The 17,181-nt window shown below is 37.8% G+C and overlaps 1 protein-coding gene across 3 annotated transcripts in view; it reads right to left on the bottom strand.

Annotated features, from left to right (window-relative positions):
* The window catches only part of CYFIP1 (cytoplasmic FMR1 interacting protein 1), an 84,219-nt gene that overhangs the window by 28,485 nt on the left and 38,553 nt on the right, over positions 1-17,181 (bottom strand). Inside the window, exons 15-23 of one of the 3 annotated variants that reach the window (XM_074814986.1) lie at positions 16,356-16,503; positions 14,780-14,927; positions 12,934-13,090; positions 12,262-12,358; positions 11,842-11,918; positions 11,641-11,749; positions 10,905-11,024; positions 8,639-8,838; positions 1,683-1,770 (exon numbers count right to left, since the gene is read on the bottom strand). In XM_074814986.1, coding sequence (XP_074671087.1) covers positions 1,683-1,770; positions 8,639-8,838; positions 10,905-11,024; positions 11,641-11,749; positions 11,842-11,918; positions 12,262-12,358; positions 12,934-13,090; positions 14,780-14,927; positions 16,356-16,503 — 1,144 coding nt within the window. Of the gene's footprint in view, positions 1-1,682; positions 1,771-8,638; positions 8,839-10,904; positions 11,025-11,640; positions 11,750-11,841; positions 11,919-12,261; positions 12,359-12,933; positions 13,091-14,321; positions 14,476-14,779; positions 14,928-16,355; positions 16,504-17,181 lie in introns of those variants that run through there. The other 2 variants (XM_074814985.1, XM_074814987.1) reach the window with 2 other exon arrangements.

Below are 17,181 nucleotides of genomic sequence, written 5' to 3'. Positions count from 1 at the left end.
CATCACTTAGATAAATTAAGTTAGCAATCTCTACTAAATTCAGTGGAGTTTTTGTTCTTTACACTACATCTGGTGAATTCCTAAAATAGTAAGGAACACATTAACTCTAATGTAGTTATCCCACTTTCCTATAATTTACTGTTCCCTGTTGGAGAACAATTATATAAAACACTATTCACGGTACCAGACAATCAGCTGTTACATTCCACATTAAAGACATGTGAATCCTTTTCTACCTCCTTTACATTTTAAAAGCATAAAAGTTTTACAAATGTAGCAGATGTATTAGGACTGAATTAACTTCTGAGCTATCTCTTCAGTTCTCAAACACTATCTTGCTGGGCACATCACTTCACGGAGATTGCACCATATAACTAGGATATGACGTGCAGAAAATAACAGTACGACAAGGACTAATTATGCTCATATTAAGTAGGAGATAAAGTAGCTAGACATGAAACTGACACAGTGCACTTGTATAAATTACAAGGATAACAGACTACATAATTTTAAAGCTTTTTTTTAGTCAACAATCCTCTAATTTGATCCTTACATTTTTATTGATCTTTTCCATACTTTCATTTTGTCTCACTGATACTCAATAACACAATGCAAAATAAAGAATAACATCTTGTTAAATATTCTCAAATGACTTGCTGAAGATACCACTGCTGGTTTTTACTGTTGTTTGAAGTAGATCAATATTTCTGACTGGATATTAAAAATGCAGATATATGTTAATGTGCTATGCCTTTAACTGTCATTAAGACTCAGGTAATAATTCTAAAGCATAAGAAAATAAATCTGCAGTGATCAGGGAGAATAAACCTATCCCTTCAACATACAATACTGCACACATGAGCATAGCATTGGTCCTGTGAATACAGGCTAACTTTCCTCACTTGGGTAGTTCTGCAAAAGCCCACAACTATTCTCTTGTGCCAAGTACTCTCTCAACTGGTCAGCCACATAAGCTCCTTTCCAACATCAGTATTTGGCACTGCCTTAAGGCACAGAGTATGTGACTACATATCATGTGCACTTCCAATGAAACCTTGCATAAACCTTCTAGGCACTCCTAATCTGCAAAGCAAGAAAGATGATGCTAATACAGGAGATGAGATGGCCAGAGGACAAGTTCATCACAACTTTGAGGTCCTTGGATTGAAGATGCCAAAGAAATACTACTTCCTTTTTTAAAAATAATTTAAGCAGTTTGGTATCTGATAGTTTAGGATGGTCAGAATCTATATTCCTTTTAAGTAAGATAACATCTGAAGCAGTTTTTCCTATCTGTTCCCTTTTCTCCTGTCATCACAGTCTTCATCACTGTAACAAGGGAGCAGCTGCACCCAAGACGGTTCTCACTTCACCAGATGTCTAATTAATCTTTTCTTTGAGTCTGCACTGCCACTACAAGCAACTGTGCAATGCAAGGTGGTTGAGAGAAGGACTTATTTTTAGTTATGTCAGATAAGACTAACCATCAGACTAATCACCTGCTCTTTGGCTGGAACATATTGTGAGCTTCACAGCAAAGTCTGAAAAAAGTGTACGTTGAATTTAAAACATTCACAAAATGTATTTGAGTCCATTTTTAATACTTTTCATATTCCGTAATTTCTATAATTAAAAAAGATCCCTTTAAACATTAGCAAATCATAAAGTGAATTAAATCCAACCTTCGATCCATAGAGGTACTGTGGCTGTGCATTAGGCTGCTTGTCTCTCTGAAACTCCTGAGAAAACGGTAGCACGGTCCGAACAAATCTATAGAAACAAAATAAAGAATTCATTAATTACACTTAGGTTAGTAAGTGTGCACCTAATGCACCTTACCCTGTATAATACTGCTTTTGTCTACATATAAAATCAAAGCCAGACTGGCAGCCTTTCAGCCCAAGTTGAAACTGGGGAAGCACATAGCCTGCATTGCTCAAAAGCCTGGACACAAATCATAATGCAATTCTTCATTACTTACTGGGACCCAGTTCTTCCAGTGGTGTGTATGGTCCCAAAATATTTCTCACCTCTACTCTAGCCCAGCCCAGCAAAAAGAGAAGCAACTAACAAAGTAGCAACAGCCTATGACAGACAGTAAGGAAGTTCCTCGTGCTGCCAAAATTAAGTCCTTGAGAATGAACTACATCTTCAAAGAAGAACATGACATTTCTATTTAACATTTTGGAACTTCTTCCCCCCAAAGAAACTCACAGCAGGAGAGATGCTTTAGGTCAGTACCTTTAAAAAAAACCCAGGAGGAAGGGTATAATCCTTGTAGCAAAATTAATGTTTCAAAAGTTTGATCATACTTTAGTGTGAGCACGTGCCAACACAAATCATGTTTAGCTTTACCTTTGTATATTGTTAAGAGGAGGACAAGAGAACTGCAAAGACATGGAGTAATGCAAAAGATAGGATCAAACAGCCAACTCCAAACTGAAGGCCCCAGAGTCTGAAGAACGGTGCTTGGGCAGAACTCTGGAGGCACAAATCCTCTCGTGAACAAGCAGCACAGACCCGCTCCCCTGATGTTGCCTGTTGACTGTGTAATGCACATTTTGCAGCACTGCAGTTTTAGTGCAGAAAGAAGTTAATCAACATCTACTACAATTCTGATTCTGCTTAACCTTACTAAACTGAGCAAAATTATTGGTGTGTGTGTTTACGGGGTGGATGACTACTTTATTTTTTAACTTGATAAAAACAATTTCTTGGTAAATTGTGCAAAGCTGTATATACAGGCAAGACGAAAAACAGCTCTTTAAGAAGTGTACATTAAATGTTTGTATCAGATCAAGCTGTTCTGAGTGACAGCTGAGTAAAATAAATGCATCTAGGAAAACGTTTCAGGAAAGGAAGTTTGCAGTACATTGTAATATCATAAGATACAATTATATCTTGATCTGGTTTTGTTTAAAGTATGTTTGAATTTAATCAGCACACAAAATAAATGATTCATTAATAATTTTTCCTAGAAAGAACAGAGAAATTCTATTTTTAATACATCCATTTTCTAGCTGAAAACAAAAACAGCCATGCTAACCAAAAGATGTTTCACCCAAACATGTATAAATTGCAGCATGTTGCTTGCAATTATTTCCACTGTGCTTTATCTCTGAGCAATCTGAATCATTCTTGTGAGAATCTATAACTTCAGGACAAGGTTTTCTGTATTCTTTTAACCTGCTCAAAAATAGGTATACCCACAGTTTCAGCTACTTGTTCATGTATTTTAGCTCTATCTTTCCAAAAGTAATTGTACTTGCTCAAGTACAGAAAGTGCTTACATTTAGAGGTTTTGAGGAAAAAAAGATCCCTTATGTGTATTGGTTTTGATACTATATATATTCTATACATAATTTAAATCTCCTTACATTTCCTCAGTTTACAAGGTTCCCCCTTCTCTCTCACTTGCATAGTAACTGAAAACTTCCTCTTGAGATTACTTGAATCTGTTCTCTGCACAGATAATTCATTAATAAGTTTACCAAATATGTTGTAAACATTTGATGGAATTCAAAGTAATCTGCAACATATGATAGTCCCAGAGACTACTCTATTCCCCCTTCTTTCTCTCCAAATGGTATTCTTTTTTAAACTGACATCAATTTTGAAGCCCTAAGAAAATCTCTAAAATGAAAAAAATCATTAGAGATACCATGTCATTTGAGATAAGAGTGAGTTTCAGTGTGCAAATGTATTGGGCAAGAGCTGATTTGTTATCACTACATTAAAATCCTCACAAGGAAAAGAGTGTTTCAGAATATAAATGTGGGTGCATCCCATGACTCTGGAAGCTGTAACTATAATTCTTAGTCTTTTCAAAAAGGTATTATGAATATATTTGAATTACAATGTCGTTAGTGTCTGGGAGCAAACTAGTCAGACTGTATTTGGGTGGAGAAGAAATCACAGTCTCAGAAATCAAATACTGGAGAAACACTTCTGAGACACAGTCCCTAAATTTCACTAGCTTTGTACAAGTAACTCTTGCGTGTTCCCCAGTGCTCTTCCACATTCTTGGGGGTTCCTCCATCTCTAATGCTTTAGACTAGTAGCAAAATAGTCTTAAAGCTTTCTTAAAGACTTGAAGCAAGCACCCATTTTATACTTCCTTGGGAGAAAGATGTTGAGAGAGGAATAAAGAGGTTAATAAGAGATACAGTCACTTGTTATCTTACGGAGGGGCTATGGCTAAGACTGAGGATACAACAGGCTAAAGAGAGTATATCATTCTTCATTCTAGGAGGTATGTGACTAATCCCAATATATCGTTCAGATAAATATTAAGAGATTTCTTCCCTCAAAACTAAGAGCTATATAGAGACCTTTACAGTTCAGCATCATCTGCTATTCTTCAAACTTTTTCAATGTCTGTGTGTGTTTTCTTTTTGGCATCCTGCTGGTTGGCTTCCTTCTGCTCCTCCTCCAAGAAAAAGAAACATCTCTTTGAAGGACTGAAGCTGTTTGAGTATCAGTGCTAAAGTTAGGCAAATTTTTACTTTCCCTCGGATACTGCTGGATGCAGGTTTTGGCATACTCCAAGATAATCAGTGCTTTTCATTTTTAATCAGTGTTGATGATCTCACAGCAATTAATGCATTTTAATCAACACAGGTTGTAATCAAAGTAGATTAAGCAGATGAAAAGCTTGCTGGTTTACCAAAGCTTTGCAGCAGCAATTGCCAAGGGACATGAGCCCTGAAGTAAGTATTTTAGGGATTAAATCATTTTGTATCGGTGTTTCTGTGATACCTACCAGGAAGGAGTTCATAGTGAGCACTTTACAGACTAACCTAAATGATTCTATGATTCTCTTTACCATAACCTATTTAAGAAAATAAGGAGAAATCTAAAAGAGACCGCTTTAGTCAATGAGCCTGCTGCCCTGCTACTGCAGGCATCAGATCAGACAGACAATCTCATTCATAAACTTCCTGAGCTTCATCTCAGAAGTAGTGAAATATCACAATCCTCCCTCTCTGCTCATTTCTGTCCCTCTGCCTTTCCCTGCTTAATTAGTATGAATGAACACACTTAACTTCCAGCCTTCTCAAATTAGTTTGTCCTGTTTACCAGACCTAAGGGTAGACCTACACTTCCTCTCTTAATGACTGCAAGATCTAAGTCACCCTTCTTGAACATGAATGTCAAGATAGAGAGAACAGGAGGCTACAAACTGAAGTGTGAGGAAACAGCAGACAAAATGGAGCGTGAAAGAGTAACAGATATCTGCCACTCCATTGCTATTACCTTTCCTCTTGGCAGAAAGGCCTTTTTTGTTTGCTTGCTTGTTTTTTTAGGTGGCGGAAGGTAGTTGACAACAGTCACCCCTACTTTGCATGAGCCTATATCCCTGCACCATTTGGCTCTTTGTAGCAGAAACTAGGTAGTTTTCACTGCCAGTGCTGCTTTTCAGGTTTGCTCCAGCAGTGTCTGAAAGGGCTGAGAATTTTTCTGAACAGTGACTATGAGAGTATACGCAAGACAAAAAGACACAGCTGTTCTCTTGTGAAAACTAGTCTCAAAAGCAGTACGAGAGAGCGCTCACAAAAGGAAGGGGGAGAGGCAGGCAGGAAGGAAGACTGAAAAATAAAAAGCTGGTCTTTTTGTTCATTCTGTGACAAATCTGTATCCTCAGAAGAAACATGTCATACTGCATTTGGAAGAGTGCTATACACATGAATTTTTAGCAGAGAATACAGGTTTGGATAATGTGTTGAGAGGAGATGGAGCTGCAAGTCTGACTACTGTCCCCAGAAGCTTGTATCATTTGTGTCAAGAAAGCACAGAAAATCCTCAATCCAAATAAGTATGTAGGCTGTCTCACACTTACTTCTCTGTTAGCCCTCAGCACAAAACAAGCTATCATGGAAGGAAAAGATCAGCTTAGAATTAGTAAAGAAAATAAAGCAGAAAAAGGAACACAACAGATAGTGGAAAATGAACAAAGAACAAAAATCTGGAAGTTGTCCTCATGTCATCTGAATCTTCTGGACAGCCCTAGTCCTCCAAGAAGATACAGAGGAATAAAAAAAGTACAGGATGCAGGCATAAGCATGACAAAGATTCTTGGTGTGGAAAGACCTTCAGCTTGGAAAAACATGCAACTGAGGGTCAATGTGAGAGAGGGCTCTTTAAAAAAAATCCCAAGCAGCACAGAACAAGTGGGAAATGGCTGTTTATGGGGAAAAAAAAAAATATACCTGTAAAGGGCCAGAAATGCACTAACATGCCACCATTTTTGTTTTACAGAAACACCTGATCATTGCTAGAGGCTGGCACATTTCCTCAGAGAAAAGTCACCACAAGCCTCCCTTGTTTTCATACTCAGCCTCTGCATGGCTGCTGCTGGCATCAGGACACTGGACTAGAGAGGGCTTTGACCTCACCTGCAGTTTATATGCTCATGCCATTACCCAAAAGTTTGTTCTCTTTCTTTTGTGATCAACAACAAGTGGATTAAAAACACCCTTGGATTTCACTGCTAATGCCCACCTGCAGAGGTCCCTTTGCTCACCTCTCCATTCCTTCTCCACAAACTGTTGTACCCAACTCTGGACACAGCAGTGCAGCTGGCCAGCACTAATGAGACTAAATTTCAGAAAACCAGCAAATGCAATTATTAAATTGCTGAATCTTTTAATAGCAGCCTCACTGTTTAATCTCAGTACATTATCAGATATGAAAAAAAAAAATCCTAAATCCCAAATAATTAAACATGCAACGTGTTTCAATACTTCTGCATGAATAGCCTTAGCCTTTGAACCAAACCTGCAGGGCTTCTAAACACTTAAAACTCTTTTACAGATGTTTGAAATCATCACGTTCAAGCATTCTTGGGAAAAGAGCTTCAAAAGGTACTGGATACAAGTTAATCTGACCAAAACATCTTTAAAAGAAGGACCCTTACACCTAGGCTGTGGTCAAATTAATAAAAGGCAAGCCACACGTATTACGCATTTCCTGGCAGCTCTACCTCGAACCCATCACCACCAAGTAACCTCTTTGCTTTTTGTCATGCTTATTTCTTTCTTTCAGCCTTTCGTTGTTACTTTTCTTCCCTTGTCTACACATTGCTTTCATGCAAGACATTACCTATTGAGAGTTAAGAATTAAACTAGCAGCTCTCACAGAGCTCCTCACTGTGTACTCCTGTATTTGCACACAATAAAAACCCGTACAGTTGAACACAGAGAGAACTCATCAACGTGAAGTTCATGCTAACAGCAAGGCAGCAATAGACATCATGAATCTGCTTAAGAACAATAAAAGGGCTAGAAACTCCTTGTTCCCTCTCTCAGCAAAAATATCAATGGGCACCATATAGCACGTGCAACACACACATTAATTCTCTCCACACTGCTGTTTTTGACTGAAACCAAAACAATTCTATGATGAAATTGGACACGTGGTACACATACTGCCTAAAATCTGGCTCCCTTTATCATCTCTTAAATTAATTATAGTGAATTAATTACCCATCACACTTGAGGATCAGCCTAACTTAATTCATGCATACAGTTTTCAAACAGACAAGCAACAGTCCCACAGGCTCCTGCAGTGCCCTTTGGCATTCCACGCTCACTTCTCAAGCACTGTGGTCTGCAGTATGACAGTCCTTATAGCCAGGATGAACACAGACTGAATTGCTATAGGAGCTATTGAATGTCTTTCATTAAAGCTGACAGGTGAAGGATCAGCATTTCATCAAGATTTTCTTTTAATCTTATGCTTATATGATTCTTAATACATCACACTGAATATTCCGATATTGATCTCCAGATACATCAACTGCACAGTAGCTTCCTCAGAAATACATTCAACTCTCCTGCGCAAACAGATTCACGTAACAGAAGTTTCTTGGCTAAAACTTAACCACAGAAAACACTCCTTTTTTTTCTTTTTTGCAGACAGAATCTTGGATCTAAAATGCAACGTAACCATCATGGAACATGTCAGACAGGGAAAGCTCTCTAAGGAGACAGTGAAAGATGAGAACAGGCTTCCTCCTCTTCCTACAGCTCCATATTCAGTATCACTTTACTGTCACTTCAGAGTGCTTTAACCAAAACCTGAGTAAAGGCTAAATGCAGCACAAATCCTAAAAACAGCACACAAGCAGGAAGCCCAGAAATCCAAAGTCCCAAGCACTGTGTTTTCCACTCATTCAAACTTTAGATCCTACCTCTTTCTATTTCCATTACTCACTCCTCAAAGGCTGTAACTGTAGATGCAGTGAACACTGCACTCTTCCCTTCTTCAGTAAACAATCCTTTTCCTCACATTAACACAGAATCAGGAATATAATTTTATTTCCATTGTCTCACAGTTGAGGATCCTGTTTACCAAAGTATCTTCCTGATACGCATTTTGCAGTATTTTTGGACACACTTTATTTTTCAGTATGTCATAGCTAAGTCATTAAAATATCAGAATTTGGATGCTGTGGTTACATTTGACTTGGACAAGTAACAGGCTTTCATACATTTTACAGTACTTAGTAAAATGACTCATGCTGCATCATTTCAAGTAAAGCATTAGAAGTGGAAAACACTTGTCACCATTTGCTAGAAAGGAAGTTGCAGGGCACGTGGTAGAAGAACTGATGCAAAGAAGAGGCTGTCATGTTAACCTGTTAGTGGATCCATTGTAGCAGTAGTTTGGAAGGAAATCATAATTGAGTTCCCAAAAGACATGAAGAGTGATTCTTCCATAAGGGGCTGACACATTGTGATTGGCTTCTCTGAACATGGCATCAAAGCTGTCCAAGGTCATATATCTACTCAGAAGCTTGTGAGTCATTTTGTTTATCTCTATCAAGCCATCCAGCTCCTATAGAAACAAGAAGAAAGAGAAACTCAATAAGTACATCAAGAACCTTGACCGAATAGAAGACTAAAAAGCAGCCAAAATGAACAACTGACTGTCCCCCAGTCTCTTACTATAATGATAAGAGCTGGAAAGAATCAGTGGTCTTGGGATTGTTTTGTAACTTATCTCCCACCAAAACTCTCTGAGACTTTAAGGGTATTTATTAAAATCGGTCCACACTGCAGATGGGTCTCAAACACAGATCTCTGCAAACTTTTCTTCCATTGAGCAAAAGTTAAAACTCCGACATTTAAATGGCATCAGACATAGGCCAAGAAGCATCTTCTGCATTTCCTACTTTACAAGCTATCACAAAGTAATTTCTGCTCAGTAGGGCAACTGGTGAACTAACTTCTGTAGCAGTACTGGTAGGGATAACATCACATTTATATGTCTGAAGAACAGCAGAACTTACTGATAAGTTCAGCTATTAGTATCAATTTCTCACTGAGGAAAACAAGCAGTTTTCAGCAGAAATTATTTTGCATAAAACAAAAAACAAGAAAAAAAAAAAAGGACCATGTTGGAGGGACAAAACCTTAGCCCTGCCACTTTATAACTCAAGAAAAGAGTGAGAACCTGTGACCTAAGAAACACATAAATCAATGGTTTCTGTTCACCTAGCCACTAAGAAAATCCTGCACATAACAAAGAAAAACTACATTTCAATAATTCAAAGGTTATAACACCAAGCACTGAAAAGTCAAGAGGCTCTATGCCCTTAGTATTTGATTTATCTTCAGTAAAGAATGAAATTAAATCAAGGTAGTTAACTGCATGACAAAATCTTACTGATAAAAAACTTATTTCAGAAAGACCAGTGGTAAACTTTCTTGCATAACTTCTAATTTATTTTTCATTCCAGCAGAACTGTTTCTGATATTTTTCTTGTTGACTGCATATCTACTGTCAAATTCACGCAGTCTAGAAATAAAATTTGGTTTTTAGCGTTTTTATCAGGAGACTAACTCAAAAAGACACCTCAACATTGCACAGATGCTCTTCTTTCGCAGGCACAATTTAGATGTCGTTCCTCCACAAAAAAAGATATTTTTGTCAGGCTACAAAACCAAGCTGCCTGGGTAAAAAAAACTCATTTTGATTCTACCAGGCACCAGGGTGTTTTGTTTTGGTCTGCAATTTATCTATAAGCACAGACAGAAGTGGGCATTTACAAAAATTCAAATCACAAGAATGCTCATTTTCCTTGTTTCTTCATGGCTCCTAGTGTATGCCTTCTCTACAGGTGATGTTTACACCTTAGTCCCAAGGCCCATGGTTGCAGCAGGTTTATTTCTTTTCTGAGCAAGGAAAGAATAAGATTCTCAGTCTCAACGGGACGGGACTTGCACGATCCCATATAGGGCAGCATATCCAGAGTACTGCATCAGGACAGGCCAAAGCACTGTTTGAACAGAGATGTAGGTTAAGGTATGGGAAGAAAAAAATCATAGCACATCAGAATTAATAAAGTCCACAATATACTACAATGGCAACAGATGATTTGCCAGTATAATTTATGATTTTGCTGGAGGTGACTAAAAGAATGCCTTTTGCAATACTAAGCTGCTTCTCTTGGTAAGAGGTTTTGTCAACCTAGACTTTGTAAACCAGACAAACTTACAGAAAAATTAAAACAAAATATCAGAGGGAAAAACGTTGTTATTTTTCTATAAGACTGCTTAAAGTATTTCTCATTTACATATATTTTAACTAAGGTTAGGATGAAACAAGTTTGCCTGCTAGTCATTCAGCCTTTTCTCCTGTCAGGAATGACTGTACAACTATTTGTCGAGAGAATACTTAGAGGACTTCTAGCAAAGCCTGAGAAAAATTTTTTGCTTCTGCCATTATAAAGCAAATACAGATTTATAATGGGAAAAAAAAAAAGAAAAAGTCTAGATGTCTATCATTCTCAATGCAAATAAAAGAAATAAAAATTAAATAAAAATAAATTAAAACAAAACTAGCATCTAGACCCCAACTGCCGTGTTAGTACTCTGGCAAAACTGCAACATAACACTCACCACAATGGAAGTCAAATCCTCACTTTCAAATCGACCAATTGCCAGTTCCATTGACCTGTACATGGCTGCTGAAATTCGCTGAGTGATCAGTCGGTTCAGGTCTATTGACCTACCAAGAAGCTAAAGAAAAACATGAAAAAAAACTTTTGAACTGAAATTCAAATTACAAGACAAGCTGCACAAGGACTATGAGACTCCACAGATTAACAGACTCTCACATGGTGAACCTGCATTCCAAACACACAAACAAAGCAGATGGACAAAATTTATAAATTCATGAACAAATGAGGTACTACAACTTACATCCCAATTCTCACAAAAAGAAGTAAAATCACATGTTGCATTTACATCTAAGTATTTATATCAGCATTTTATGCTTCCATGACATTGTGCCAACAACATATTGAAAACTGGTGAAAGACATTACTAGGAAGACAACGCTACCACACATGACATTTCTATTTGGCTTGTGTTTGCTTAACTGCAACAGACATTTGCATTAAAACAGGATCTTTGAAGTGTTTTTTTTAAATTTACTCCTTCATATGACAAAAAGCTGATCTCAAATGTCAGTTATGCCACTTAGATGACAGAACATAAAGCACAGAAAGAGTTTTATATACTTTATATATTTATATATAAATATATACTTTATATACTTTATATATTTATATAAACCAACACCATTGGAAAATTGCCAAAGAACTCAAATACAACAGGGTATGAGTTAACTCACTTGGACATGTCTCTGTTTCAGCAGCGTCTCGTAGCGGTTGGACTGTAGCAACTGAATGGTTGCTCCCTGATTCTTGCATTCTGATCGTAATCGTTTATCCAGAAGTAGGCTATTAAGAAAGGAAGAAAACGCTTAAGTATATTGGACAGCAAAGCAGAGCAGAAATGCATGAAGAAAAGTTCTCACTACTGGAATAGCTACCTGCCAGCCATTGCCTTGTAGTATGCAAATATTTGGTCTGCCAGCTTGTAGACAAATTGGTCAAAACACAGGTTTACCTTGAGGGAAAAATAAAATTGTGTGTTTAGAGACTCTTAAAAGAGGGGAGTTTATCCGAGACCTCCCACTGTTTATCAAACATAATTAAGAAAGTTAATGCATCCAAATTTCCCAGCACAAAAGATGACATTCAGTTTTCTGCATTAACGTGAAGAGTTTTGCACATGTCTATAGGTTTCCTCACAACATATCAGCCAACCAGTTATCCATCTTCTGGTCTTCATTCTCAGTTTGTTTATTATCTCCAACTGTTCTGAATCTCTTATAATAGGTCTTGGCCTTTAGCATCATTTTCACATTCAGGGACAGACTATTTTTCTCCAGTAGGTAAGGTAACTTTACCTCTGCCTCAATCTCATCATAGAGGAACTGCTTCTTAAATTTAGTAAGTGCATAATGAGCACTGTCATTATAAAGGTCCAAAGAATACAGAACATACCTGAATGAAAAAGAAGAAAATAAAAATGAGTTACATGTCTATAGAAACTATGATTCTTTAGGATGGGTGCAGTCAAGACATTGTAAGCCAGCCAATATTGTAACCTATATATGGTTCAAGCAAACCGGATCATTGGTTTTGTTTGAGTTTATATGAAAAGTATCACAATTTCTCCTTTAGGAAAGTCTTCTGCTAGTTCAGGAAATTGTATAGATAAGTCTGCAGTCTGAAACTTGTTTTCTAGATGTAGCTTTCCATCAAAAGGGAACTATGCTTTTACCACTATGCATTATATTGACATCTTTGAGCAGTAAGGAAGGAGAACTCACTCAAGGAACAACATATTTGGCTGGTGCAATGATACTTCTATGAAAGGTTTCATAATTCAATTATTCACTTCAAAAAGAAAACTTTGAGAATCTGGAAATCGGCAAATGTAAGAGGAAAATTTTATAAAGGTTTAGAATACCTTCTCGGTGACTGCTTGATAAAACCAATTAAAGCAGTAACATTATAATAAGGAATGGCAATCATTAGGAATAATCATTCAGTGGAAGAGCACAAGTAGATCTTACTCCATCATTGATGCCTCTTTGGTCTCCAAAATATGGTCCGTCAGAATCCAAGGCATGGACATCTCAATGGGAAACTGGATTCTTCTGCCCATGGTCAGCTCCAAGAAGAATTCCCTGAACCACAGCTGGGACAGATCACAGCATTGCTGCAAGGTTTCTTTCAGAATAAATAAGGAAGAATTACACTTCTTATGGAAATACATCAGGAACAATACAACTGTGATTCTGATGATACAATGTGAAACAAAAAAAGCAGGCGTGAGTCACTAGAGCTATACATAGGCCAAATATGTAAACCAAATTCAAAACACAAAGCCCATGACTTTTTTTTTCAGGGTTTTGAACTCCATGTTGGCCCCTGAAGTGGTGCCTTATTACATAAAAAAGCATGGAAGTGGACCAGACTACCAGTTAAACAGAAAAAACATGTACACCAGTAAAAGGGGATTTTGTTTAATTTCTCAGCTGGGGGCTGAGAAATCCATACACCGAGCTTGGGAAGCAGCAGGCAAAGGAGACAAAATTGTACCGGATCCACCGGTACCGTCTCTCCCTCTGGAGGACTGAATCGCTCCACACGTTCCTGTTGATTAGATGGGCAGGAAATGACAGACAGACACATGAAGGAGGGATTAAAACAAAAAGTTTCTGAGGCTGCTGTCAATGGTGCAGAGGTGTGCTTCCCACCTCTCCAGAAAACCCTTAGCACAAGCCTTCTTTTGCAGAAGGCTTGAGAAGCAAAACAGGAATGAACTTTTTACATTAAGATCTTCTGAAGACCTTCTGCAGTGGTGTTCCCCAGTAGCATTATGACCAACATTAACAGGTTCCCCATTCTCTGAGGGTAAAGGAGTCCGGTAGCAAAATAAAAATGAAAGACAACACAGCATGGTGATGACAAAGACTAGATACATTCAATGTCAGTAGGTGAATTCTTTAGGACAGCATGTTTCCGATTACAATTAACTGAATAGTAAAAGCAGTGAAATGACATCAAATTTACCACAACAGAGAATTTGTTTCCTCTGTACTTAAAACAAAAACAAAAAAATCCCAAAAAAACCCAAAACACAAAAACTACTTCCTTTTTAAAATTTCAATGTGTATAGACTTATCTGTCCCTTGTTTATATAAATACGTACATAAAAAAAATAGAAAAGGGAGGTAACAATATGAAATTTGACGCATTATAAACAAATGTATAACAAGTCAAAATAAAAATCCCACCACAATACTGAATATCATGTCTCAGAAAAAGTTTGGACAGACCAAGGCTCTTGATAAATAAACGAAAGGTAAGTTGACTTAGGCAATCGGAAACATTTTCCAGGTCGTGTTAGAGGTGTTAGGACATGCTAAGCTGGACACTGATCATCTACATATCTTACCACTGAAATTTATCAAATGAGTGTAGAAGAAAGACTCGCGATGGAATTTTTCTATGTCCAATATGGTGGGCCCCTCAAGGCTACTTCTCAAGGTTTTCTTGGAACCACTTTTGTCAGCAATGAGGGACTCTAACATAGTTCTCACCATGTAAAGCTGTATCATTAAAGGAAACAATTATGGTGGAAAAGGGGGGGAAAAAAGGAAAATACACATGGTACATTAGTTGAGCAACACTGAGAATTACTATCAGTAAGCGACTGCTCCACTTCAAATTGAAAACTGGCACTGTGTGGGTAAAAGCCTTTCAGGCGAGAGGAACAGATGCAACGCTAGCCTACACACCAGCACAAATGCCTACCCAGGCCAAGGGGACCTCCACTGACACTTAGCAGCAGACCATTTGCAGTGGAACAGTTCACATCACCACAAAAAGTAAAAGTAATAAGTAATGTCTTACCACCAAAGTTTAAAAGAGGCGGATAGATGTAGGACTGCCTCAGAAACTTGTGTGTCACATGCAATAGCTTTTCCAATCCCAGAGACTTGAGCTGCTTCAACAGCTCAGCAGAGTTTAAGGACTCTGTCATAGTGCGAACCATGTAGAGCTAAAAACCAACAGACAGGGGCAGGCAGGGGAGAGAGAATCCGTTAATAAAAACACGTGGGTAAATAAGGAAGGGGAAACAGAAGCAGAGAAAACGTGTTAGTTTGTTAAAAACGAAAAGCAGCACAGTAAGCATGCAGAGGAGGACATACAGAAAGGTTTCTTTGTTCAGAATAATCACTGCAATCTGGTGCTCCCTCAAGCGAAGGAAAAAGTTCCCGCTCATTTCAGAGGATGCTCAGAGAACCATTAGCTTCTCGAATGATTTTGCAAAGATTTCAAATTCATTTGAAAGATTACCAATTCATACACAGCCATTTTAGAACTGCATGAAACTGAGAAAAACCTATCCAAAAACAATATATTTGACCTCCCTTCCTCCTGTCAGCCAAGACAGACAAGTGTGCCAGCCCAAGAGCAGAAAAAGCAGACAGAAGTGTGTACGCTAAACAGCCTGTTGCAGCCAGTGAAACAAAGCCCTTAAACATACCAAGCACAGGAGAAGCACACTGGTGGTGATATTTAATTTTTTTCCCCCAGAAAATTAGAAATCAAACCATTTTTTTCCAATTCCCAAACCAAAATCTTCATTAAACCCATCCTACCACAATTGAAGCAACTTTTTATTACCCAGGATTATTTTCCATACATGCTCTCTTCCCCACAGATTTTAGGTATTAAAAGATTGTCTTTACAAACCACAGTTGCCTTCAATTTTTCACTCAAAGTGTTCAGTACCTCACTTTCTCAGATGAGCTATGAATATCAGACCATACACTCTCCAAACAAATCCCCAAAGAAAATAAAAAAGACAATTATATGGAGGTAACAAGAAGGGGCATCCAGGTATGGGATTCATTGACTACCACAGACAACACACTTGAAATATCTCTTGTTTTAGTGGCAGTGGCAGATTAAACAGAGTTTAGGGAGCAGTTTTATCATTCATTACTGAACATTAAGAGGGATCTTGTCAGAAGTCAAATACTCTCCATATTTTACAGGCAATCATGTATATTTTAAACATATTTTAAAACTACATAGACATCTATTGAATAATGGGATTTAACAAAAAAAAAAAATCCACCAGCCATACAAGAGATGGGAGTCAGTCAAGAAAAAATTTAAATAGTTCAAAAATACTATTTAAAAAACATCAGGAGCTCAATGAGAAAATAATTCTTCCCAGGAAACCAAATTAAAGAGATGGAACACTTAGAAAAATTATGCAGAGTAGAAAGTGACAGCAACCCAGAGCATTTTGGTTAAGTATATATAATTTTGCAAATATAAATTTAATCAGAGTAGATTTTTAGCACTTAAAAAAAACCAAACCCAAACCTGCAATTTTTAAATAGTTCAGGCCAGAGAGAAAATACTTCATGCAATAATTGTTGACAGATATCACAACCGCCAGACAGGAAAATACCTGAGTGCTAGAGGGTCCCACTGCACGCCTTGGGACTTTGATGTCAAAACCACTTTTGGGGTCCTTCTCTCCCCTTAGAGCTGGATCATTGAACGGCTCGTGACCCGCTTCCCAGTCACAGACTGTCTTTCTGATGGCCTGCAAAACACTGAACACAATTCACACTACTTCAGACCAGTATGCATCCAAGTGAACTGATGAGAATATTTTATTTTTTTTAAACACTCTTCCACGGGCACAGAAACTTTGCAACAGCATTTGAGACCTCAGGGTAACTCAGAGCAACCACAAACAATTTTGCCAACAACTTCAAGAATGCCACAGCCACAAAACAATCGTTCCACACTGTTTATCAAAAAGGATAGTCCAGAGCCCTTCTCCTCTGTCAGAATAAAGTTGACCTCTGAAACTGGTTTGCCAGAGCAAGAATTCACCTCTGGGATCCTTAGCAAGTGCATCAAGCCATTTTGTTCTCCTAAATCACAAAAAGCAGATTATTCAATAAAATCAATGACGATTATCAACCAAAGTGAAGAGAGACAACTCTGGCTTGAAATAAAAAGAAGCAGCAGAATTCCTGTTTCCAGCAGAACTCCAGAATTCAGCTGGAATTTATACAAACAGCTTCATACTTCCAACTCCAAATACTGAACTCAGCTTCAGATACTTGTCAGAAACACAGCCAGCCATTTGGCATGCTGAATGATCCTTTGGCATGCTGAATGATCAAGCAAATGTCTCCTCCCAGATCTGAGTGGGTATGAAAGTCATACTTCCCTATCTCATGAAAGTCCCTGAGACAAAAAGAATCTACCTGCAAACTTAG

The sequence above is a fragment of the Strix aluco genome, chromosome 2 (assembly GCF_031877795.1).
Source record: "Strix aluco isolate bStrAlu1 chromosome 2, bStrAlu1.hap1, whole genome shotgun sequence".
Lineage (NCBI taxonomy): Eukaryota > Metazoa > Chordata > Aves > Strigiformes > Strigidae > Strix > Strix aluco.
This window is presented reverse-complemented; position numbering and strand designations above follow the sequence as displayed.